At 45.1% G+C, this 26681-nt stretch overlaps 1 protein-coding gene across 7 annotated transcripts in view; it reads left to right on the top strand.

Annotated features, from left to right (window-relative positions):
- The window catches only part of CARMIL1 (capping protein regulator and myosin 1 linker 1), a 304353-nt gene that overhangs the window by 261875 nt on the left and 15797 nt on the right, over window positions 1–26681 (top strand). For all 7 annotated transcript variants that reach the window (XM_057305073.1, XM_057305072.1, XM_057305071.1 and 4 more), the window contains 4 exons: window positions 1986–2052; window positions 2274–2470; window positions 15128–15240; window positions 21485–21914. In XM_057305073.1, coding sequence (XP_057161056.1) covers window positions 1986–2052; window positions 2274–2470; window positions 15128–15240; window positions 21485–21914 — 807 coding nt within the window. The remainder of the gene's footprint in view (window positions 1–1985; window positions 2053–2273; window positions 2471–15127; window positions 15241–21484; window positions 21915–26681) is intronic.

Below are 26681 nucleotides of genomic sequence, written 5' to 3'. Positions count from 1 at the left end.
CCTCAGTATGTCTATAAAATTAGGTTGAACTGAATGACGTAGTTACAGATTGGCTTCAGTTTGTAAATGTCTCTTTCTATATATTTTTTCATATTATTTATAAATGTTATATAGTCTATGTATTCTTTTATATATAATTATATATATATACATTCCAGTTCATATATTTAAAATTGTCGTATATTTGAAATGTCATAATTGTCATATGCTTCACACACATTTGGTCTCTGTTATAAAGGTTATGTAGGGAAACTTGAGACAGATTATTTTTCCCCGTGAACCCTCTTTCTATGAAATCTAATCAAGAGTCACAGGAAAAACTGTTGGAAGACATCTTCATTCCATGCATTTTTAAGTCTCTTTCTTCTTTATTTGTGGCCATCCAAATGAATACGCTGGAATTATATCCCCAGCTTCTTCCTGATCCTTTTACCCATCATGGTTGTGCACAAAGTGGGTGGAATACTAAAGATATTTTCATTAAACGTAGGGTGTATTCCAGGAGTTTGCGCCTCCTGAAAATTAATTCTTTTTAGAGGTTTCACCTATGAATAGACCAGTCAGTCTACTAACTTGTTGAGTCAACTGCAAGGCCAATTTTGGGGGAGAACAACCTGGAAGCTGGATCCCTTTCCAGTTGCATCGGACTGGCTGCATTTTTACTGAACCCACAAAGCCTTTTGCTTTACAAATAGATATTCCTCAGACCGTCTGCCTTTAATAAAACCTTGAAATAACCAAATCAGGTTTTCACTGTGTATTTCAGGAAGACCAGTCTGGATTTAAATATAATTGCTCATCTTTTCTCTCCCTTTTCTCTCAATAATAAATAACATCAAAAGGATACTATTATTAAAACTGGCATAAAATTGTTAGAACTGTAAAGTAGTTTGCTCTAAAGTATGAACCAATTCATTCTTTGAACCAAAGAGAGTTTGTCACCCGTGTGGATGTTTTTTAAGAAAGCCTTACATGACACCCTATTAAATGAAAGACTACCAACTAAGTTCTATTATCTCTTAGTTTAGACAAATACTAGTTTCCAGTATCAGACCAGTTAAAACATCCCTCAGATCCATTCATCTGTATATCTACTATGAAGGGTGCAGTTCAGAGGGATGCTGGGCCAGCCTCACGATGGGTCAATCCTAGTGCTGCTCCTAATGCCAGCTCAAGTGGGAGCCATTGTCATCTCTCTGGCTCAGTTTCTTCCTTCAGATTCGTTTCTCTAGGTGATGACCGAGGCCCCCTCCCACTTTCACATATGTGGTCCTATTGTGGGTGAAGCTAATACCCTCCTTAGATTTGGCTTTACAACATCAACAGTGGGCACCAATGCTTAAGAAGTTTTGCTGGTTTGGGTTTTGGTCTCATTTTTTGAAAGACTAACAGGATGAAACACTCTTAACCAAGAAGTGACAGCAGATATGGACTTCTAAATCATGGCAACTTTTTCCTAGGTAGCCTTTGCCCATAGTATAAAGATCAGAAGTAGGAAACAAACAGTTACAGCACTTAAATCCTTAAAGGGACAAAGAGTTGGGTGTTGCCTTGCATTGATGTTCTGGTGGTAATAAGCAATGAATAGTTGCAGTTTTAATTTTTAGCGACTGATGTTTACAATCTTTTAATCTGTTTTTATATCCATGTTAATATCCTCACACACAGTTTGGAATTACATTCTGTATCTTTCATTATTCCTTTCCGCAGTATAAATAGAATGTAACTGATTAGGGCTGGAGGCGAGAAGCAAGCAGGGGGCTGTATCAGTTGAGAACATTGTAAACATTTAGAAGTGTGTGGGTTCAGTCTTTCCAGTCAGACTGTCGGATGTGACCATCCTCTAAAGAAGCGAAACAAATACTGGGTGTAAACATTGGAGCCCAGATGTTTCTCCACCCACCACCCACCCCCAGAAAGGTTCCTGAAGTTTGAAAGGCAAGTTTTCTGTGAATACCTAAGTGCTTTCTTTATTTCATTGCTAGATGACTCCTAAATCCAAAAGGAAGAGTATCCATAGCCGGATGCTGCGACCTGTTTCCAGAGCTTTCGGTGAGTTATTTCTGAACACCCGTCATTTCCCTAAAACCATGAAACACCCCAGCAGGGACCTCGGAGCCCTTCAGGGATGTTGTGTCTGAGTGAATATAGACGAGGAGAGGGAAGCGTGTGGACAGGTGTTTGCTGTTCCGTGATAAACTCGAAGTTACTGTCAGGAATTCTGTAATCCATCTACACAGTAAGCGTCAGTCTGGGTCTCTGCTTTATTTCAGAGATGGAGTTTGATCTCGATAAAGCGCTGGAGGAGGTGCCCATTCACATCGAGGACCCGCCTTTCCCATCCGTCCGACAGGAGAAGCGGAGCTCGGGATTTCTCTCCGAGCTGCCTTCCGAGGAGGGGAAGAAGCTGGAGCACTTTACCAAGTTGAGGCCCAAACGAAATAAGAAGCAGCAGCCCACCCAGGCGGCGGTAGGTGGCTGGTGGGGCCCCTTCTCCCCCAGGCCCTTTCCTTTTCAGGGGGAGGCTGGAGGTTGGCCCAGGCGCCTGGCCCCTTGGGAGTACTCGTAGGAAGGACAGCAGAACCGCCACACGGGGTGCTCGGTGCTCCAGCAAAGCCTCTCCACTTGGTGCTCAGCAGGTTTTGAAAAGACAATGCTGTGTGGTTTCCAGCGCTTCAGAGCAGAGTTGGAAGAAGCCCTTAGAAAAATAGCAGCCACGTGGGTGAGACAAAGAGGCTAGTCTGTAGCACTTTTTGTGTCTGAGTGTGAAACGATGGAAAATAAGTACCAAAGCCTTTGCTTGTGGTTAAAAGTCGCTTGTGCGTGCCTTAGGGGTGCACGCTCTACCTCCCCATCCACCTGCGGGTCCTGGGCTGTCCTGAGGCCTTTGCTCTGGGTCATGTGCAAGCCCACGGGGGTGCAGGGTGGTCGGGGAGAGCCGCTCTGGTGCTGTGACTCTGTGGCTCCCGCTCCTGCCGGAGGAGATGGAATTGCTTGTGCTGAGCGGCCTGTCTCGGGCTCGTGTCCACTGCACCTGCTGTCTGTCTTGCTCACCTTCCTTGCTCTGCCGTCTACTGTGCACCCGGCCGCCTCTGCAGCCGCCCCAGGTCGCTCCTGACCGCAGCCCGTGGACGCCTGTCTGCTGCCCTCCCACTTGATGTCTCAGCGCTTACTTGACACACAAAACCCCAGTCCTTCCCGAAAGCAACTTCCTGTGGCCTCTGAGTGGCCACACGCTTCTTTTCCTCCCACCCCACCGGTGAGGCCTTGGAGTGTGTTATTTGCTGCATGGGCCCCAGGGTCAGAACCCGTGGTTTCCATTTGTTGACTTGTGCCCTGTCTGCTCTGCTCTGGGTTCAAGTGTTCCCCTGCCTCCTGAACTTCAGTGTCCCAGAGCACCTCGGGCTCCCTACGTGTAAAACTGGGAGCCTCCCTCTCTGTAAAGCTGCCTTCCTCTCATAGCCCCTGTCCCCCACGGAGATCACAGTAGACATGTCAGAAACCTGGTGATCCTGAACACCATGTCCACACTGCCAACCCTGACCTGGTGTCTGCCTTCCTCCTTGCCATCCCTGACGTTGCTGCTTCCCAGTCTGAGTCTCAGTCCTCCAGAGCTGCAGCCTTTTTCTTGTCACTTCCCCTCCACACCCCACACATCTTCTGGGCTGACAACCGCTTATCTTGCAGATTTCCATTGGCCTCGGTGTTCCAGGAAGCCCTCCCTGTCTCCACCTCTGTGCTTGCATCCCATAGCATGACCCCAGGGGCGGTCATGCTCACCGACTGGTTGTGCACAACCTGAACAACCCTCCATGGAGGCCATGGTTCCTCCAATGCTTGCTACTCACAGCTGTTATAGCTGCTTCATAGCCTTGCCGTGGTGTTCTCTAAGCACTGTCTGTAAGCTCCATGTAGGAAGGCGTGTGCTTTATCGTCCTTGGATTTGGTGCAGTGCTCGGTCGGTTGTGGAATATAGTAGGTGCTCAGCACTACTTACTGGATGATAGGTGGGTGACTGGAGACAAATGGATGAAGGTCACAATAATCATCTGCCTGGTCAGTCATTTATTCACACTAGCTCAGGCTAGTTCTGTTTAGTTTATTTCTCATTCGAATCTGAATAGGTTGTCGTGGTTTCAGAAAAACAAAACAACTTAATGCATTGTTTTCTGATTTACTTGATTTTAACATTTAGTACACTATTACATATTCTTTCTTTTTTTTCTTTTTCTTTAAGATTTTATTTATTTATTTGAAACCGAAGAAGAGAGTGAGTACATAAGCAGGGGGAGCAGCAGGCAGAAGGAGAGGGAGAATCAGACTTCACACTGAGCAGGGAGCCTGATGTGGGACTCGATGCGGGGCTCGATCCCAGGATTCTGGGATCATGACCTGAGCCGAAGGCAGATGCTTAACCAGCTGAGCCACCCAAGCGCCCCTCTATTACATACTCTAAAAGGAAGAAACTTTTTTTGCTTTTTAAATAAGGAAAGACCTTCTTAGATAGGGAAAAAGACGACCTCCCCACTAGATTCTAGGTGGTTACTGAATGAATGGCTGCTCTTTGGCTCTTTCCATGTGGAGAGTCATTAGCAGTGTAACTGTACATGAAACAGTGGTTTGTTTCCCCTTGATTAAGCCAGCCACCCACGAAAGGAGAATGTTGTGAACATAATTTAAAAGCCAAGAAGAGAAGGGAAGGGAAGAAGGCTGAGACAGAGTGCTGGTGGAGGAACTACTGGGTATATGCTGGAGAGATCTGAACTTTGCCCACAGCAAAGCCCGCTCACAGGTTCCGCTCACACGGGGCTGTTCCTTCCGAGGGGCGCGTGTCCTAAAACCGTGGGCGATGGTCATGGGTCCAAGTAGATCTGGCTTCTTCCACGAGGCATGGTAGACTGTGAAACATGGCATAGCTTGCTTTCCTTCGGGCTCCTAGTGAAATGTACTACTTTATGATTTTCCGAGTACTTTCTCCACTCTGTGAAGTGGCCACATTTTCAGGTGAGAACGAGGGGATTGCAGCTGACCTTTCTCACTAGGATTTAGCAGCAATAATCATTTAATAGTGTTGTCTTGTTTTTGTTTTGCTAGACTTGAGTGGACTCAGTCTATCCTAAGTCTATTTTAACTTTCCTAGAGCTTGCCCTTGACCTCTAATACCCGTACTGGGCTTTTTCTAAGCATCAGAATGCTCAAAGCCAAGGTGTGGCTTTTTTTTTTTTTTTAATCTTTTTACTTTTATCATTTCTGACACCAAATGTGTGGGTGCCCCCCCCCGCCCTCCACCCCACACACATCAACTAATGCTTCAACTCTGGACACCAACTGAGTGTCCCCCCCATTCAATTCAGTTCTGACACTGCCTGGAGTTAACATAGACCCCACAGGTTAAGGGCTCAGTGGCTCCCCCACGTCAGACACCAGTCCCAGCGCGTCGCCTGTACATCTGACCAACTGGCTATAAATTCAAGGGAGGTTCCCACGACCCCCTCCTTAGGTATGATAATTTGCTGGAATGGCTCACAGAACTCAAGAAGACACTTTTCTTACTATTACTGGTTTATCATGAAGGATGTACCTCAGGAACAGCCAGACGGATGAGATGTGTAGGGTGAGTTAATGGCGGAAGGGCTGGGAGCCTCCATGCCCCTCTCTGGACGAGCCGCTGTCCCTGCCCCTCAGTGTGTTTCCTGACCCGGAGGCTCTCCAAACCTCATCACTCAGGCGGTTTTATGGAGGTTCCGTTAACGAGGCACGATTGAGTAAATCATTGGTCACTGGTGACTAACTCCATCACCAGGCCCTCGTTCCTCCCCAGGGCCAGAGGTGGGGGTGAACGTTCCAACCCTCCTGTTACATGGTTGGTTTCTCTGACCACTAGCTATTATCCTGAAGCTGCTTGGGGACCCACCAAGACTCACCTATTTTTTTTTTATCATAAACTCAGGAATGATTGAAAGGGGCTTGTTAAAATAGCAAAAGATGTTCCTGTTAGCTCTATCACTCAGGAGCTTTCAAAGAGAAACTGTGTCAGGCACCAGGACAAAGGCCAAATATACACTTCTTGTAGCACATAAGGCTAAGCTAAATGCCAACATGTCAGTTTCTGCCGGGCCAAAAACTACTAGTGTTGTAACTTTAATTCCTGTGCTAAAAATATACACATAAATATCTATGTAAATATGAAGACTAGATAATTATTTTTTAAAAACTAAGTAAAAATTTAATCTTCTGGTCAAACTACAATCCTTCTAAAACTACCAGACGTCTTTTTTTTTTTTTAAGATTTTTAAAATTTCTTTATCAGAGAGCATGAGCAGGGGGAGTGGCAGGCAGAGGGAGAAGCAGGCTCCCTGTTGAGCAAGGAGCCTGATATGGGACTCGATCCCAGGACCCTGGGATCATGACCCAAGCTGAGGACAGTTGCTTAACTGACTGAGCTGCCCGCGTGCCCCTAAACTACCAGACATCGTATGAATAAATGTTCTACACATTTTATTTATACATTTCAAGTCTTTACTGAACCTCTCAAAAAAAAAACCCCAATTTATTTTTAATAACAAGGGATACTATATACCAGTTTCTTCTTTTTTCATTTCATTCATGTATATATAAGAACTCATAAACATTACATTATGGCTCATTAATCTGTAGAATTTAATCTTGGAGCACAGGAGTATAAGGATGTGAGGTGTGGCTGGCAGGCTCTCCCTTTCCCTGGCAGTGTGTGTCTGGACAGGGGATCTTCCTGAGCCCGAGCCGGCTTGCTTCTAAAACCCTAGCACTGCCTTCATCATGGAGTCATCATGACAAATAAATGGAATAAATGTATATAGTCCTTTATTAAATGTAAATATTGTTCTTCAAAGCTAGTATTTCCGTTTTGTTAGTATTAACTCTATTTACTATATTGATATTTGCTTTTTCCTGTCTGCTGTTCCCCTTCCCTGACACTGAAATGGGGGAGGAAGAGAAAAACATCCCTAGAAATTGATACATATCACTGTTAGCTCCTCTAATCTGGGGGATTTTTACTCATGTTTATTAAGGAACAAGCCCACTATTTTATAAGAATTCATATTCAAAAATTATTTTCTTAGTAGAAGTGACTTTTAGAAAGTCTGCTTTTGGGATGAGAGTTCACGTGGGTAGAGAGTGGCTGTGCCATTTTCGAAGGCACAGAATGAGCCAGTGTAAGGGGTACAACAGGTGAGGGGGGGGGGCAGCTGTTATGCCACATCCCCGATGTTTCCGAATGCGTTTCTCGCTCACGTCATCGTCCAGTGTGGGTGTGCCTGGTCAGGGGACCCCACGGTGATCATTCAGGGACCCAGGCTGCTTTCCTCTGTGGCTTCTCTTTGGTCCTCGAGTCCTGTCCGGTCAGCTGGATGCCGTGAAGCACTCAGACTCACACCCGGCAGGTGTGAGCAAACCTGGCTAAGTGACGCAGTAGCCAGAGCTTGGCCGAGTGGCTGCCTGGCAGCGTGCGAACCTGAGAAATGCGTTCTAACCGTGACGGCCAACAGGCAGGTGCAGCGGGGGCGCCCGCCTGGGCTTCATGCGCACCCGCTGCCGGTGAGCTACCGCTTCTGCTGCCTCACCTCGCGTAACCGTGGGGGGAAGGTATTCCCTAAAGGAAGATCCCTCTGCAAAGAAGAATGAAAGAATATTGGCCTGGGATTCAGGGAACCTGCCAGGGTCCGGGTGTGACGGCCACTAACTAGACTCCGCTCCCCTGGAAGGAGCTTTGCAGACTATCCCTTGTTCTAGGGAATGTGAAGCCCAGGGCAAGAAACTGACTTGCCTCTGGTCATCCTCTGAGTGACCATTCCACATCCTGCAATGGCTTTGCTCTGCACGGTCCCTCAGCGTTCATTTGCCACAGTTCCAGTGACGGAACAAACCAACTAATGCAAACACTAAGTCCTGGGGAATCAGTTGTCTCCCACGTGCTTCGGATCACAGTCATGGTTATCACCAGGCTAGAAGGGATTTCGATGTCCTCTCGTCCAGTCCCTCATCAAGAACTTAAAAATCTCTATGTAGCCAGAGTAGTTGCCTGGTCTGCCTCTCGCAACCTCTCAGAAGCAGCCATTTCCTAGAAGCTCCAGTTGTTAGCATTTTATTTTTTATGTGTTGCTGAAATCTGTCTTTATAATTTTAACCAGGCCGTCTTGTTCCTGTTATCAGATGTGGCACATGTCATTGAAGGAGACCTAACAGACTTACAGATATTTGTGGTTTATTACTAGGTCTTTCCTTCACCAGTCTAAATGTCCTCAGCTTTTTCAGTGTTCCTGATATGACACTGTCTGCAGTCCATTTATGGTTTTTTGTTACTCTTTTCTGAATAAGTGGCAAGGCCATACCACCTCCTTCCTTCTAACTGCTATACTTCTATTTATTCATCCACAGATAGTATTCACTTCAAAACAAACAACCAATTCCAGTATAGTTAACATACAGTGTTCTATCAATTCTATACATCACTCAGTGCTCATCATGACAAATGTGTTCTTAATCCCCTTCACCTGTTCCCCCATCCTCCTGTCCCCTCCCCCTGGGAACCATCAGTTCTCCATAGTTAAGAGTCTTTTTTTTGGTTTGTCTCCTTTTTTCTTTGTTCGTTTGTTTTGTTTCTTAAATGAGTGAAATCATATGGTCTTTGTCTTCTTGGACTGATGTATTTCCCTTAGCATAATACTGTCTAGCTCCATCCATGTCATCGCAAATGGCAAGATTTCATTCTACTTAATGGCCGAATAATATTCCATTGTATGCACTACACCTTCCCATCCATCCATCTGTCCATCAGTGGACACTATGGTTGTTTCTATAGTTTGGCTATTGTAGATAATGCTGCTATAAACATAGGGGTGCATGTAGCTTTTCAAATTAGTGTTTTCATTTTCTTTGGGCAAGTACCCAGTAGTGGAATTACTGGGTTATGTGGTAATTCTTTTTTCCCCCCAATTTTTTGAGGAACCTCCATTCTCCACAGTGGCTGCACCAGTTTGCATTCCCACCAACAGTGCACGAGGGTTCCTTTTCTCCCCCCACATCCTTGTCAACCTTGTTGCTTCTTGTGGTTTTTTATTTTAGCCATTCTGACAGGTAGAAGGTAATAACCCATCATGGTTTTGACTTTCTTTTCCCTGTGATGAGTGATGCTGAGCATCTTCTCACGTGTCTGCTGGCCATCTGGGTGTCTTCTTTAGAGACATGTCTGTTCATGTCTTCTGGAGTACTTATTTGTTTTTGCTGTGTTGAGTTGTAGAAGTTTTTTATATATTTTGGATATTAACCCTTTATCACACTTGTCATTTGCAAATATCTTCTCCCATTCCGTAGGTTGTCTTTTACTTTTGTTGATTCCCTTGCTGTGCAGAAGCTTTTTATTTTGATGGTTTTGTTTCTCTTGCCTCAGAAGACATATCTAGAAAAATGTTGCTATGGCCAGTGTCATAGAAATTATTGTCTGTTCTCTCTTCTGGGATTTTTATGGTTTCAAGTTTCACATTTAGGTCCTTAATGCATTTTGAGTTTACTTGTATGTGTGGTGTAAGGAAGTGGCCCAGTTTCATTCTTCTGCATGTAGCTGTCCGGTTTTCCCAACACCATTTGTTGAAGAGACTGTCTTTTTCCCATTGCATATTTTTGCCTCCTTTGTTGAAGATTAATTGACCATATAATCATGGGTTTATTTCTGGGCTCTTTATTCTGTTTCAATGATCTATGTGTGTGTTTTTGTGCCAGTACCGTACTGTTTTGATCACTACAGCTTTGTAGTATATCTTGAAATCTAGGAACGTGATATCTCCAGTTTTGTTGTTCTTTTTGAAGATTGTTTTGGCTATTTGGGTTCTTTTCTGGTTCCATTCAAATTTTAGGATTATTTATTCTCATTCTGTGAAAAATGCTTTTGGTGTTTTGATAGGCATTGCATTAAGTCTGAAGATTACTTTGGGTAGTATGGACATTTTAACAATATTTTTTCAATCCATAAGCACAGAATATTTTTCCATTTTTTTGGTGTTATCTTCAGTTTCTTTCATCATTGTTTTATAGTTTTCAGAGTATACATCTTTTACCTCATTGGTTAAGTCTATTCCTAGGCATTTTATTCTTTTTGTTGCAATTATAAATGGGACTGTTACCTTAATTTCTCTTTTTGCTACTTTATTATTAGTGTATAGAAATGTAATATTTTTCTGTATATTAATTTTGTATCCTGTGACCTTACTGAATTCACTTATCAGCACTACTAATTTTTTGGTGGTCTTTTAGGGTTTTTTCTATATGTAGTATCATGTTTAGTGAAAGTTTTACTTCTTCTTTACCAATTTGGATGCCTTTTATTTCTTTTTCTTGTGTGATTGCTGTGGCTGGGTCTTCCAGTACTCTGTTGAGTAAAAGTGGTGAGAGTGGATGTGTTCATATTTTAATAGCTGTATCATCTGGGTAACTGGTAGTGGTCACTCTCAGGCAAGGCCTATAATCGTCTGTATTTAAAAGCATATTTCAGAGAGAGAAAAATGGGGCACATGCATCAGGAAATGTGAACTTACCCAGAAGTCCTAGTATACTTGTTGTTACATCTCACTGTCCAGAAATGAGCCATATTTCCAGCCCCATGTACAAGAGCAGCTGAGAAGATAATGTGTTTCACTTGGTCAGATGGATATGCTAAGGAAATCAGGATTTGATACGGAGACTGGGTAGGCATGTAGCAGTTTCTGCTGTTACTTATTCGGTTGAGAAAGTTTCCTCCTAGTTTGCTAATTTTTTTTCAGTGAGTGATGGTTTAATTTGGTTTTTTTTTCTTCAGTATTTCTGGAAATTGATCATTTATTTTTCTCTTCTGTTTTGCTGTTGTGGTGAATCACAATAACAGACCTTTCTAATGGTAGACCAGTCTTGATAATAATCACGATACTCTTGCTTTTGTTTTTAATTCTAGTGTAAGTAACATACAGTGTTATATTAGTTTCAGGTGTATATTCTTGCTTTGTTTTAATATACTGCTGGGCTTTGTTTACCATATTTTATTGGGATTGTTTTCATCTATGTGCATAAATAAGAGAGACCTATAGTTTTTCTTATTCTTATCTAGACCATCCATCTACTTTGGGTTTCAGAATTATACTATCTTCATAAATTAGTTTGGAAGCTCTCCTTCCTCTTCTCTGGAACGGCTAGTATATAATGGAGCTTTTCCGCCCCTCTCCTGGGAAGCATCTGGGCCTGGTGTGTGTGTGTGTGTGTGTGTGTGTGCAGGTGATGCTTGGATGCAGATTCCAAATCTAGGGAGTTGACTTCTTTTGTTATGGATCTAATCAGATTACCTAATTCCTCTTGAGACCATTTTGGCCATTGATATTTTTCTAGGATGTCATCCACTTAGTCTAATTGTCGTTTAGTTGTTTATAGAATTCTTACAACTTTTTATCCTCCTGAACCATAGCTGTGTCCCATTTTTTTCCCCTGTCTGATCTATTTTGCCTTTCTCCTAATTTTGCAAGGTTGTCTCTTTTATTAGTCTTTTTTTTGGGGGGGGGGGAAGAATCAGCTTTTATTTTTATTTGTCCTCTCAAATGCATCAATGTTTGTCCTTTTATTGTATTTCCTTCGTTTTACATCCGTTGGGTTCCTTATTTCCTTCTTGATTGCTTGGCTCTCACTTCTCCATGATACTTACTGTCTAATGTATGCATGTAAGATTCCATGATTATTCAGCTCACTAATTAGCACTCTTTGGGTGTATGTGTTCGGTTACTAATAATACACTAATTGTCCTTCCTGCCTGCCCATCTCGCTCCATCCGGCCTGTGGAGACGTTAGGAGAGATTTGGCAGCTGCCTCGTCAGGATCCAGGTGCACCACCCACAGTGTTTCCTTGGTGTGTTCGTCTTCATAATCCTGATGGCGGGTGGTCTGAGTTGTCGTTAGTCCTCATAATCGCTGGCTCGTCTTCTAAGCAGTCACAAATTATCCTTTTAGCATGTCTTCATACACCAGGGGTACAAAATCTGCCTTCTCGATTTGTCAAATACTGACCACAGCCATCCGATGCCCTGTTTTCTTTGAGAAAGCCTTTCTCGGCGTGCAGACGGAGTCCGTTCCAGCCGGCTCGGGGACAGCATTTCTGCTCTCCCCTTCCAATAGCGACACTACACTTTTTTAGTCTAAAATTCAAGCTCCTTGACAGAAAGACCAAAGTCAAACGGAATTCAGAGAACTTCTTATGTGTCTATGTCCCTTGCTTTCCTGTCGCTAGAAATTGAGCTGAAACAGTGTGTGCGTTTAGCCTTGAACTGTTCTGACAAACTGCGTTTCACTTTTGTGTTCGGTATTTCTGCTGCTCTTCGTACAAGCTGCCGACACCTCCGCTTTTATTCTAACAGATGCTTTTTAAACCACCTCTCATTGAGGATCTCCCGGGGACGCTGGACTTCCCGTAACCTCTCTGCTCTCAGCATCTTCATCTCTACAATGACAGGGTTGGACTGGGGGATCCACCTCGAGGTCCATCCAGCCCTGAAAGCTGGCCCGCCCTGCAGGAAAGCAGACTGCTTTGTGGAGCCCTGTCTGCTTCCGTCTCTGAAACCCCCCGATGTTCTCCCTGACCCCCAAGAACTTTTTGTGCTCGCTCTGCATTCCATTTCAAAGCAAGAAGAAAGGAAAGGGCTTAAAGGAGAAATTTATGCTAGTAAAAAGTAATTTTTTTTTCTCAAAATGGGAAAGAGAATTTGAGAGGGAGCCTCTGAGGGGGAGCATGGGTCCACTGGAAGGAAGCCCCGTGTTAGGACCATCTGTCCTGGGCTCACAGTCCTTCTCATCCGTAGTCAGGGGAGCTAGGTTGGTACCCCTCACTCTCTGAGCCACTGTTTGATCTGCGACTAACCAAAAACCAGGATAAAACTACCTTTCCTTTTCAGTGCAAAGAGTAGATGTGAAGATGAAATCATAACATGCAAGACACTTGTATAAACGATCAAGCATTCAACAAACGCAGGGAGCCATTATTACCACAGAGATCCCAGTCTCCATTCTTTTACAGAAGGAGAAGTGCTAACCCGAGCAAGTTCTGTGCTACTTTATCTTTTGCGACGAAAGTGACTCAGAGAGCACTTTCTCTCCCTAATTGAATTGTAGAACTTTGCTGTTTCTGTGCTCTATCATAATACATAGGAAAGCCTTTCTCAAATATAAAGCGCCATTCAGATGAGAAGTATAATTGTTATTATTCACATTTCACAGGAGTTCTTTTGTCTATGATCTGTTATCTGCTCACCTTTCAGCATTTCACAAACATGAACTCTTCAGCACACAGCTCATTTTCATAATGGAGATTTCCCAGTGAGTGAAGTGGATGATTGCTTAAAGCATGTGATTGGCTTTTTCGTTAAACAGTGCATATGCAGACATGGACATGAGCCAAATTCCCCTAGAGGCAACTTGACACAAATCAAGATTACAGAAAGCCACTTCTCCACCGCTCTGTGGCAAGACATTCAGACCAGATATCTCAACCATGGGAGAATTTGTCCTTGTGCCCAAAGGAATGGGCACAATACGCACTCCTTCTCAAGGGCCCACAACCTGTTAGCGTGAACTATTAGTACACCGTTGCAGACGCCAGTCAGACATGTGGCCGGCTGAGCTCACTGTGAGTTGTCCACTCAAAGAGAGATGCTAACTTGGTAGATGATTTCCTTATAGCTTCTCTACTGAGACCCAAGCTCTCAAGTGTCTGCTGGATGCTTGACTGTGGGTTTCCCACAGCGCCTCAAATGTTCAACAGAAATTAGACTCATCATTTCTTTCCCCAAATCTGGTCTTTGAACTATGTTCCCTAGAACCATACTCCCACTCACCTAGACTAGAAACTTCGACCTCATCTGAGGCACCTCCTTTCTTTGTATTCTCTTTTCTCTAGCCCTCGATCTGCTCCTCGTCTCCTCCAGATTAGATTAGACTATTCCAGGAATCTTTCTTTTGTGTCCCTGAATGGATTCCCCTACATATATTCCGTGGCTTCTCCAATATGTCCTTCATGCTGCCCTAGAATTATCAGAACAAAATTCAGGTTGGGCCATGTGCCTCTTTTGTGGGCTCCCTGTCACCTACAAAGTAAATTCCACGCTCTTCAGCGTAAGATTCGAGGCTGTTCATCATAGGCCCTTGTATTATTAATTGGGAAGTATTCGTTCAGTAGAGATAATGAGAGATACACAACTAAAAATGACTTAAATAGTGAGAAATACTGATTTTTCTCACTTACCAAGAAATCCTGAAGTCTCAGGATCAAGGACTGGTTTCTTCAGCAGCAAAGCACAACCACCCGGGTGTTTTCTGCGCTTGTGCTGTGTCATCCAGCACGTGTTGGCATTTGCCCTCAGGCTTGCCCTCTCTCGAACCCCATCGTGGCTGCTGTGGCTCCCATATCACGTCCTCCCTCCCACATGTAACCATACAGGAAAACACGTTCCTTCCTCTGCAGTAAAACCTGCACATGAGCCCCTAGCAGATTTCCCTTCTATCTCACTGACCAGAATATCATACGTCATACTTACCAGTCATGGGCAAGCAAGTAGAATTACGGTATTTTGGTATTTGGCTTATACAAGTAAGTATTCACACCTTGAAATCAGGGTTCTTCCTGCCAGAAAGAAAGGAAGCGGGGGAGGGGGTTTGGTTGCAGTGGCCCCTGTTAGTATCTGCCGGGGTTTGTACCTAGCGGTTCATCGCACCCACCCACCACCAGCCCCTGGCCACTGGATTGCTCTCCAGTCTCAGAACCTAGCACGTGTTTCATTTTCCTGTGTGTTCTTGCTTCCCTTACCATCACCTGCAATTCCTTCTCCACCTCTAGGGGCACTTGGCGCCTCGCAGCCTGGTAGGGCGAGCGGCTTGGGACACCCAGCAGCATGAAGCCTCTGCACGCCTCGCTCCCTGCCCCTGTCACAGTCGTACACAGGACTTCCATTCCTATAGGCCGTAAGGGCCCTTAGTTAGCCGGTCTTGTCCTTCTCGTGGCCCTTATCACCGTGCTTGGAACATGACGGCAACGTTTGCCAAATGACGCTCCCTGTGAGTCACCATTCCCATGTTTGACTTGCAGGTCTGCGCAGCCAGCATCGTCCCCCAAGACGGTGAGCAGAACGGCCTTATGGGGAGAGTGGACGAAGGTGTGGATGAATTTTTCACCAAGAAGGTGACCAAAATGGATTCCAAGTGAGTTCAAAGTCATTCCACTACTAAAACTGCTTAATGCACATTGAGTTACTAAGTTGCCATTAAACTTACTGTGCCAAGGCTTTTTTATCTTATTTATATATATTACATGGGATTGACTATTCTGATGGTTTGCAAAACGTGATCTCCAGGCCAGCAATCTTACTTGTCAACTGGGAACTTATTAGAAATGCAGATTCTCAAGCCGCTACCCCAGGTGCACTGAATCGGAAACTCTGGATGTGGGCCCAGCAGCCTGTACTTTACTAAGCCCTCTGGGGTAAGCTGAGGCATGCTCCAGTTTGAGAACCATTGTCCTGTTCTAAAATAGACCACAGAACACACCCAGGTATTTTTTAGGGCTTTACCACCGACGCCTGGAAGACTGTTCCAGGGCGGTGAACTTTGACAGCTGACATTGCTTATTTCTAAATTCTACTCGCTCGGAATTTGGCGTTGGGGGGGAGGGGCTGTATCGCTGCTAAATGGCACAGCTTCGACAGACTGTCAACACGCAGTTATCCTAGTTTCTTATTCTTAAGTGGTGTTTCCTTAAAAGACAGTCCTATTATGAACTTCTAACAGTTGTTGAACCTGGAACACTTCTAGCATTAAGCAGGATTTGTACCGAGTTGTTTAATCCCCAGCCCAAATCAGACCTATCCCCAAATACACTCTTAACGTGGGTTTGTGTCTGTGGAGTGTCCTTCACCTGGAGATACCCAGTTCAGGAATGAGTTGAAACCATGGTGATAAGCCGGGGCTGGGAAGGTGGGCAAGCCAGCACAGGTAGGGAAGAAGCCGGTCCATTCTGTGGGTTGATGCGCCTTATCTTGCCCCAGCAGGTTGGTGAGGTGGAAATGAGTGAAGTTTTTATATCCATACCAGTATAACTTACCGCATGTTAGAAGCTTCAGGACCCAATTATTTGTCTTCTTTGACACTGGCCTCGAAGCTTGGCATCCTAGGAAAGATTCCCTGCTCCCATTCTTCAAGAACCAACCTCAATGTCATTTATTCTTTGAAGCTGTCTCAGGACTGCTCTGTACCCCGCCCCCCCATTATTTGCTCTTTCTCTGCTGCTGACTCAAAGCCTTTTTTTTTTTTTCATCCTCTGCACCCATCTGTCAGAGCACACACGATCCTCTGAGCGTTTCTTCTGTTTTACCTTTTTTTACGGTATGAAGAAAGGACGGACGTATTCTCCGTGTAAAAGATTCAGGCAGTCCCAACGTGCCAACATAAACAGAACGAAATGGGAAAGTCCTTGATGATTTGCTCTCAAGTCAGTTGTCCCCAGAGAATGCTTGTCCCCAGGTCTTCCTGGTCATTATAACTTGAGTGTCTGACACAGCCTGTAATACAGAGTCTGCCTCCAGTCACAGTTGGTGAATGAATTTAGACAGTCTCACCCTGTATCCCTGCGAACAACAGACGCCGTTGCGGGCTCGCCTCCTCCTGCACTTGGGAAGTTGGCATGTTGTAATGGAGAGGTGTGTGCACACCTGAGCCGAACCAGGTACACCTGCCCCCGTGGGATCTCCCGCATCCTTAGGATGCCTTCTTCTGTAATGGGCTCTGGAAGAAAGTCAGGCAAATTTTAGAAGGTATAAAATCCACTTTCTTTCTTTTTTTTTTTTTTTTAAAGATTTTTATTTATTTATTCGATAGAGATAGAGACAGCCAGCGAGAGAGGGAACACAAGCAGGGGGAGTGGGAGAGGAAGAAGCAGGCCCATAGCAGAGGAGCCTGATGTGGGGCTCGATCCCATAACGCCGGGATCACGCCCTGAGCCGAAGGCAGACGCTTAACCGCTGTGCCACCCAGGCGCCCCATAAAATCCACTTTCTACAAAGATACTGCTCTGGGAGTATGTTCCAGTGCACAAATGGAAGTAGAGATCAGTTTTCATCAAATAATGATGGAATCTACTAGAAGTTTTGATTTTTTAAAAATTTCTTTTTGTTATATATAAACAGACTGTCGTTTGATACGTAGAGGGCTAGCCCTGGGCAAAATTGTAAGTAGTGTGAAGAACGTTTGCAAATCAAAGTTATCAATGCTCCTAGCTTGAAACGCCAGATGTTCTACGAGGCTCTTACAAAAAATCGAAACCAAAAAACCCCTCCATTGTTTCTTTCCCCCACTCCCTGTTCCCCAGAGGCAATTAATTCCTATGCCTTTAGCTGTTTGTTTTTTATTCGTGCTTCCATATTCTTTAATAACATGTTTTGCTCTTTCCTGTTTTTCAGATTTAGATAGCAAGCATGACTGTTAGCTTCTCCCTGTCGAGGATGATAATTGAGTTCTGATACACTGTGACCCTACTGCCCCCCACACACTCTTTTCCATGTGAATATTCACGGCTGACTTACACCATCTTTGGGTCTGCTCTCCCTGCACTTAATAATCATCCCCTTTGTGTTTGCGACATTTCCGTATTCCTGTCCCTGCCATATCTCATACCTCTCCAAGATAGGTATAAATGTCCTCTGCATTTGGCCAGGTATTCTCTGTGTCACCTCCTGGGACAGACAGACACATCCTTCACTGCTGCCTGACTGACTTCGTGTGGCATCTGGCCCATTTCCCTGCTGTCACCCCTGCCACCTCCCGTCTCTGTCTGCTGGGGACTTCCCTTCACCGCATGCCTGTGTCCTTTTCCTGTTTCCTTGGGCCTGTGTCTTCTCCTTCCTCCTTTGACTGCCTTGTGGTGGTGGACGGCCTCCTCCCATTGCCCCCTGAGAAGCGCAGCTTAGGAGGAGTCTCAGAGACTCGTAGATCTGTCTTTCCTTTTGATTAACAGTGTGACTGTATGGAATTCTCGATTGAATCCATCTTACCTTAGAATTTTCAAAACCTGGTCCCATTGCCTTCTAGCTTCTAGGGTTGCTGTAAGAGTCTGTCTGTCAGGAAGCAAGAATTCCTGACCCCTTCAAGGTCGTTCTAGCCGGACTAAGAATCAAATTGACATGAGAAAGATTAACAGGAGAAAGTCAAATATAATAGTACGTACAGGGAAGCCACACAGAGGGGGAATTTCCAAAGGCAGTCAGGCAAAACGAGGCACATATGTCATTTTGAACTAAGGAGAAGGGGACAGGGCCCTGGGACTTCCAACGGGAAGGAATGCAGTTCTCAGGAAGAGTAAATGTTTGGTACACAAATGTCTGCTGGGCCACTCAGACAAGGGGGCATAGAGGACCTTGATCCCACAGGCCTTGCTAGGTTCCTCCCACTCCTGGTTCAGAGCGTAACGTAGTTCTCGATGCCGACAGCTCTCTTCCTGGAGCAGCTCCTCTGTGTAAATTCTTTCAGGCAGTCGAGGGGGATGTAAGGAGCTTTTCCTGAATCGGCTGGGTTTTGATGACTTTTTCGCTCAAAATAATCACGCTTTCAAAGCAGCCCATCTTGAGGCAGCCTGGCCTTAGCCCCTACAAGTTCAATGACATCATGAGCCCTGATCCTTTGTTACTTGTTTTTGTTTTTACTCTTTTCTGGAAGCATTTGGGATTTTTCTCTTTGTTCTCAGAAAGTTATGATGATTGGCTCTGGGTAGGTTTGTTTTGTTTTGTTTTTTGTCTGCACCCATTTGCTAGGCCCCAATGAGCCATTTCAATCTGAAAATTCATGTGCTTTGGCTCTGAAATCTTTCTTGAATTATTTTTTTCATAATATCTTCCCTTCCTTTTTCTCTTTTATATTTTCTTTCTTAAAACATCCATTATTCAAATTATGTGTTTCCTCTGTTAATCCACGAGTTTTGTTCTGTTTTGTTTTTGTCTTTTCTCTCTCATGTTCTCTCTGTTACCCGCCCCTATTCCTCACCGTCTGGGAGATTTCCTCAGCTGTATCTTCCAACCTTGAGTTTCATACTCCTGCTGTCACATTTTCCTATTACGCTTGTTTGATGGCATAGCAGTTTTTTGCTCTCTCATTTAAAATGAAATAGGACACTAGTGAGCTTGGAAATTGGTGTCTTAGAGGCAGTGAGGCTCTAACGGGATGCCCAGGAAACCCTGCTTCCCTACCCCAAATAATGAATATTATACTCTCTTGTTAACAACTGCACATAAAAAGTAGAAACCCAAACCCCCCCCCACACACACAGCTTGTTGTCTCTTAAGCTTATCTACTCACATCTCAAGAGTGTGCTTTGTTTTTTGTTTTGTTTTGTTTTTTTAAAGATTTTATTTTTAAGTAATCTCTCCACCCAGTGTGGGGCTCGAACTCACAACCCTGAGATCAAGAGTTGCTTTCTGCAGCCACTGAGCCAGCCAGGCGCCCCTTGAGAATGTACTTTCGGTTTAATAAACTGTCCTGCGTATGTTGCTTTCCACTGTGTTGTGTGTCTGTCCTTGAATTCTTCCTCATCATGAGACCAAGAGCATTCCGGGACGTCTTTGGGACGGGCTGGGTCAAGGGCCCAGGGTCTCCCCAGTTCACCCGGCAACAAGTAGAGCATGTTGACTGGTGGACCTCATTGTAGGGTACCCTTCTTGGACCATTTTGTTGGGTGAGGGTTTCCCTGACTATCCAAGTCTTTGGGACTTTTCTCGAGCTTGTGAGAAATTTGATCTCCTGCCTGGAGGGCATGAACCTGGTTGCCCCATTGTAGGATCCAGAATGAGAGAAAAATCCTGGGAGTATCTGTGTCCCAGCAGGCTTTCCTGTGATTGTAGGGGAGGAAAAATAATTTTCTCTCTACCCTTCTAGGCTCCTGGCTGAGATACTCCTATAATAAAAGAGAGATTAACTGGAGAAAAACAGAAGTTCAAGAACATGGATACCTCCTGTATACATGCGAGAGACCCAGAAAAACTGAGTAGCTCCCCAAAATAGCTCGAGCCACCACCTTAAATACCATTTTTGCTAATGGCAAAAAAAGATGTTGGGTTGGGGGGCAGGGGACAAGTGTGGGGAGGTTACCAGGAAAAGGACTATAAATGGGGTAAGGGTGTTATGCAGATTTAAGTCCATACCTTCTCCATTGCTAAGTTTCTAGAGATTGTTATCCTTTCCTGCTACTGAGAGGAATACACCCTCACAAATGAAGATTTCTCTTAGAAAGGGCTCTTCCAAAAGGGCAACTTCTCAGTTTGCAGATCTTCTCCGACATCTGCTATTTCTTAATCAGCCTAAAATAATCCTTATGCCAAAGAGGTATATTTTGGGGTGCCACAGTCTGCTGCCCTCCACCCAAACCTCTCTGTTTTCATGGTAGAACACATGCCTCAGCTGTCCTGCTGGCCCTCGCCCTCCCTGGCCGGTAAACGTGGGCGCAAAGGGGCAGTTTTGGGCTCTGGTGTGGGAAGAGGATCCGATGGTTTGGTGAATGGGCTTCTAGCTCTCTCCCTCTCTAGAGCCCCCTTTCCTTCTGTTTCCAGAGGCACCTGGAGCCCCGTGCAAACCCGCCGCCTCTCGTCTCCCCCACTGGCGCTTCAGGCGGCGGCTTTCCACTTCTGTCAAGCCCGTTTTCACTCACATTTCTCTTGGCTTCCAGACTTTGTTGTTTTTGCCTTTCTTCTGCTCTGGGTCTTTTGCCTTTATTTTTCTCTTTCCACCTTTGGCCATGATTTCACGGGGAACTCCGAGGAGCTAACGGGGCTGAGCTGCCACTCTGAGTGAAAGGCACCAGTGAGACCTCCCATCGGCCCCTTCGACTTGCTCTTTCCAAACCTACCCTTTCCCCCATTCCTGAACATACTCTTTCGTTCTGGAACTTTCTCTTTCATGCAACTCTCTACCAAAGCTCACTTGTGTCTGTTGGCTCTTTCAGTGGTATTACATTTAAGCAAGGACCCACAGCTTTGTCTGAGTTGAGCACTAACGGTGAGGTTTCAGATGTGATCTAGTGATCATGCAAGGATTTTAGGTGGCTGTGGGGAAATGTGGCCCTTTCCATTGCCAGTCAAACTAAATGAGGCCATCGCCCACCTGTGTCTTAGAGGAGCCAGCTTTGCTGGAAGTTCTTACAGGTGGAAAGGCAAGTGACCAGAGCGTTTAGTAAAAAACACCTGCCCCTTCAGGTTCGCATTCTTAACTGGTGGGGTGCCTCCATCTCCTGACCTGTGGCTATGATAACATTCCACACTTCTGTTTACCAAGGGCAATGACTCAAAAATTTTAACTGCTTCAGAACGGCTGCTGGATAAGCATCAATCTCCATATTTGTATTTTGACTGATTCTGGCTAGAACTTTAATTACAGCAAAACCCACAGTATTTGTTCTTTTGAATCCCAGGAGATCATCAGCAAGAGGCTCCGAGTCCCACGAGCTTAGCGAAGGAGGAGATGAAAAGAAAAAGCGAGACTCTCGGAAAAGCGGCTTTCTCAATTTAATCAAATCCCGGTCCAGATCGGAGCGGCCACCCACCGTCTTGATGACAGATGAACCGTCCTCGCCAAAAGGGGCCGTCAGAAGTCCGGCCACGGACCCCCCCAGGAAGGACGCAAAGCCCGCGGAGCACAACGGCAGTTCGGAGCGGACAGAGGACATAAAAACTCCCGACTCCCTTGAGGAAGGTCAAGGGGAAGACGTGGGCAAGGTGGAGCGGAGCGACAGCAAGAGCAGCCCGCAGGGCGGGCGAAGGTACGGGGTGCAGGTGATGGGCAGCGGTCTGCTGGCGGAGATGAAGGCCAAGCAGGAGAGGAGAGCGGCCTGCGCGCAGAAGGTGAGGGTGGGTCCGCTCTGACTCGGTGGTCTGTGTGGCTGTGAGAGAGGTACAGAGGTGGCCTGTTCGGTTAAATAAAAATCCAAAACCAAAAGCCTTTTTCCGAAAGAACCCAGAGCACAGACAACAAAGGCATGGCCATGTTTGCCCCCCGGCGTGAGGGCCCACTCTTCGGTCCCAGTGTTTGAAGGTAAGTCGTTGGCTGAGAGTCCCCACCCGCCGAGGTGCTTCCTGTGCGAGTCAGGAGCCTGGGACCATGGTCGCCGGGAAATGCTCAAAGCCGGGGAGAGGACCAGTCTGTTGAATCCAGAATGAGACCTGAGCGGGACCAGAAACAGAACTGACTGAGGCAAATAAAAGTACTGAAACTGTGGGGTGCCTGGCTGGCTCAGTCAGTAGAGTGAGCGACTCTTGATTTCAGGGTTGTGAGTTCGAGCCCCATGTCAGGTGTAGAGATTACTTAAAAATATTGACACCAGATTCTAATGATATAAAAGTAGATTTGCTTTTCAGTTTTTTCATAATTCCATTTTTCCAAACCTAAACATTCCTTCCTGTAATCCAGATTTGAAAGTCAAAAGGAAAAATAGTCAAGGTGTTCTGTTAGAATTAATTGAATACTTAATCATTGAGATAGGTTGTGGATTGCTATGAAGAAAAACTTGATCGTTTCAAAATTGCCAAGTCCCCCCAAAATCTGACTTAATATTATCATTTATCCTTCAAACATCTTTTAAAGTAGACATTGTGGTCTTTTTCTTCCATTACCTCTCCTTTTTCCTGCAGCTCCTTGAAAGATTATAGCTTTATTGTGATTTCTAAGATCAGCATACCCATGTTAACCCAGGTTTGGGTTTTGCACATGAATCTGAGCTCTCTTTCATTTTCCCAAAGAAAGGAAAATTGCACATCTGTTTTATTGGAAGTATCAGAATAAAACAAGTCACCCCAATGAACCCTTGATTTTTAGAAAGTTACTAGTAAAGTTTTTTATAGACCAGGGTGTAGAGGGCTGTTTTATATGACTTACCAACTGATTATTTTTTCATTAAATCCTGCATCCCACATGACTTTACAACTGTTCACCATAGTTCACCCACCAGCACCGTAGTCATCCAGCAATTTCCTCAGGACAGATCTCTCCTAATTTACTCATTGAGGAGGGTACAGAGGGGGGACCATGTAACTGTATTCTGCTACTTCCCTGGTCAGAATTCTGAATAAACACCGTGACCACATCATTGGTGAGCCAGACGCCCAAGGAAATGTTTAAATTTCAGTGCATTTTATAGAATTTCTTACAACAATGAATGTGCTGTTTTCACTAACGAGCTGTTTATTTTATCACTGTTTTCACTGATGAACAGCTGCTTTTGGTAGAAAGATGGGAAGTACTAGAGGGTGTTTTCCATGTGCTTTGGATTGGATACTTAAATTGGTTTGGAGAGACAAAATTCCTATGGTTAGGTCTTGGTTGTTCAAGGCCAATAGTAATGAGTTCCTAGCGCCATCTTGTGTCTACTTAAAACAACATCAATCATAAAAATCATAACAAATCCTTAGTGGACCCCCGAGATACTGGGGGTTCGATTCCAGACCAACACAATAAAGCAAATATCGCAATAAAGCGAATCAAATGAATTTGGAGGTTTCCCAGTACATAGAAAATTGTTTACACCATACTGTAGTCTCTTAAGTGTGCAACTGGCATTGTCTAAAAAAACAATGTACAAATGTACATACCTTATAATTTTAAAATATTTTATTGATAAAACTAACGATCATCTGCGTTTGCTGGTGGAGGGTCTTGCCCCCGTGTCGATGGCTGCTGACCTGTGAGGGTGGTGGTGGCTTGAAAGTGGGGCGGGCTGTGGCAATTGCTTAAAATAAGACAACAATGAAGTTTGCAAACATTGACTGACTCTCCCTTTCACAAGTGATTGCTCTGTAGCGTGCAGTGCTGTTTGATAGCATTTTACCCACAACAGAGCTTCTTTCAAATTGGAGGGAATCTTCTCAAATCCTGCTGCTGCTTTATCAACTAAGTTTATGTTATCTAAATCACTGTCATTCCGGTAATCTTCACCCCATCTTCCCCAGGAGTAGATTCCATCTCAAGAAGCCACTGGCTTCACTCCTCCGTAAGCAGCACCTCCTCATTCATCAGGCTTGGTCATGAGATGGCAGCCAGGCAGTCCTATCTTCAAGCTCCACTTCTCATTCCTGTTCTGTTATTCCCACCATGTCTGCAGTGACTTCCTCCACGGAGTCTTGAACCCCTCCAAGTCATCCGTGAGGGTTGGAGTCAACTTCTTCCAAAGTCCGTTCATGTTTATGTTTTGATGTCTTCCCATGAATCACGAATGTTCTGAATGGCATCTAGAATGTTGAATCCTTTCCAGAAGGTTTTCAGTTGACTTTCCCAGATCCATCCAAGGAAGCGCTGTCTATGGGAGCGTTAGCCTTACAAAATGAATTTCTTACATAATAAGACTCAAGAGTTGAAATGGCTCCTTGATCCATGGGCTGCAGAATGCATGTTGTGTCAGCAGGCGTGAAAACAACAAACCACAGCGTGCTCTTGGGTGACCAGGTGCACTGTCAATGAGCAGTAATGTTTTGTTTTTGAAAGGAATCTTTATTCTGAGCAGTAGATCTCAAGAGTGGACCTAAAATATTCAGTAAACCGTGTTATAAATGGACGTGCTGTCATTCAGGCGCTCTTGGTCATCCATTTACAGAGCACAGGCAGAGTAGATCTAGCGCCGTTCTTAAGGGCCCTGGGATTTTTGGAATGAGGACTGAGCATTGGCTTCAACTACAAACCAGCTGCATTAGCCCCTAACAAGAGTCAGCCTGTCCTTTGAAGCTTTGAAGGCAGGCATTGACTTCTCCTTTCTAGCTGGGAAAGTCCTACGTGGCATCTTTTTCCAACAGAAGGCTGTTCGTCTACACCGATCATCTGTTTTCTGGTGTAGCCACCTTCATTAATGCTCTCGGCTCGATCTTCTGGAGAGCTTGCTGCAGCTTCTCCATCAGCACCTGCCGCTTCACCTTGCATTTTCCTGCGCTGGAGCTGCTCCAACCTCATGACCTACCCTCCACTACTGTCAGACTTTCCTTCTGCAGCTTCCTCACCTCCCTCAGCCTTCATGGAATTGAAGAGTTAGGGCCTTGCTCTGGATGAGGCTTTGGCTTAAGGGTCGTTGTGGCTGAGTTGATCTTCTGTCCAGACCACTCAATCTTCCTCCATATCAGCAATAAGGCTGTTAAACTTTCTTATCATTCCTGTGTTCACTGGAATAACACTTTCAATTTCCTTCCAGAACTTTTCACTGCATTCACCACTTGAGTGACGGTTTGGCACAAAAGACCTGGCTTTTGACATGCCTTCCTCATGAAGCTTACTCATTTCTAGCTTTTGAGTTAAAGGGAGATGTGTAACTCTTCCTTCACTTGAACCCTTAGAGGCCGTTGTGGGTTATTACTTGGCCCCATTTCAATATTGTTGTGTCTCAGGGAATAAGGACACGTGAGAAGAGGGAGAGAGATGGGGGAGCAGCCAGTTGGTGGAGCAGTCAGAACGTGAACCACATTTATCGATGAAGTTCATGCCTTCTATGGGCGCAGTTCCTGGCACCCCAAACAGTTACAGTAGTAACGTCACTGACCACAGATCACCGTAACAAATAGAGCAATGATGAAGAAAGTTTGAAATATTGTAAGAATTACCAAAATGTGACACAGGGACATGAAGTGAGCAGATGCTGTGGGACAATGGTGCTGACAGACGTGCTCAGCGCAGTGATGCCACAAACCTTCAACTTGTAAAAACAAAAACTGTCTGCAAAGTGCAATAAAATGAGATGCCTGTATTGAAAATTCAAACCGCTCAGGGTAGTCTCAGAATAATAAAATAATAGGAAAGGTTTTCAAAAATTAGCATAAGGAGGGACACTTGGGTGGCTCAGTCGGTTAAGCCTCTGACTCTTCATTTTGGCTCGGGTCACGATCTCAGGGTCATGGGATTGATCCCCCCCCCCCTCGGTCTGGCTCTGTGCTGTGTGCGGAGCCTGCTTGCGATTCTCTGCCTGCCCCTGCCGTCCCTCCCCTCCCTCATGAGCTCCTCTCTTAAAGACAAAATTAGTGTAAATATTTTCCCTAAAATGACCACATTTTTTATAAAAGCAGCATAAGCACCACTGGTCAATATACTATTGATAAAATTTATGGTCTTCACTGTTCTCTTGAATAATTTTCTTTACACTAGTCACATTTCATACATGTATTTAAAGGGAAAAAACCGTGAAAGGGGACACATGGCACTTCCCGTTTGTTAACAAAGGCGAGTAACAAGGACGTTTTTGATACCCATTAAGTACCTCAGAAAGCCGGGAAGGAAAAAGAAAACACACCCCCTCGTCTTATATTTTAAATGCTGGCAAGCGAGGCGCCGAGGGTGCCAGGTGTGAGGGGGCACTGGCTCTTAGGAGCCAGCCCGGCGCTCACACACCTGAGAGCCAGTGTCCCCTTACATTTGTGCGCTGGCGCCTTGCATGCCGCGGCCTCGTCCTGGCCGTGTTTAAATATAGCCCACCTTCTCCTCTGTGTCTGAGCACAGGTGCACGTGGCCCTGCCTTCCCGAGGCCACGAGATGCTGGGCGGGGCGCTGGTTAGGCCCCGCCTTTGGCCGGTCTGGTCCAGGGCTCAGGCGCCCCCTGCTGGTCCGGGCGGGGACTTTGCGGCCGGTCTTCCCCGTGGACTCGG

Source organism: Ursus arctos, unplaced genomic scaffold (assembly GCF_023065955.2).
Source record: "Ursus arctos isolate Adak ecotype North America unplaced genomic scaffold, UrsArc2.0 scaffold_31, whole genome shotgun sequence".
NCBI lineage: Eukaryota > Metazoa > Chordata > Mammalia > Carnivora > Ursidae > Ursus > Ursus arctos.
The sequence above is the reverse complement of the archived record's forward strand: the minus strand, read 5'-3'. Positions and strand labels throughout refer to the sequence as shown.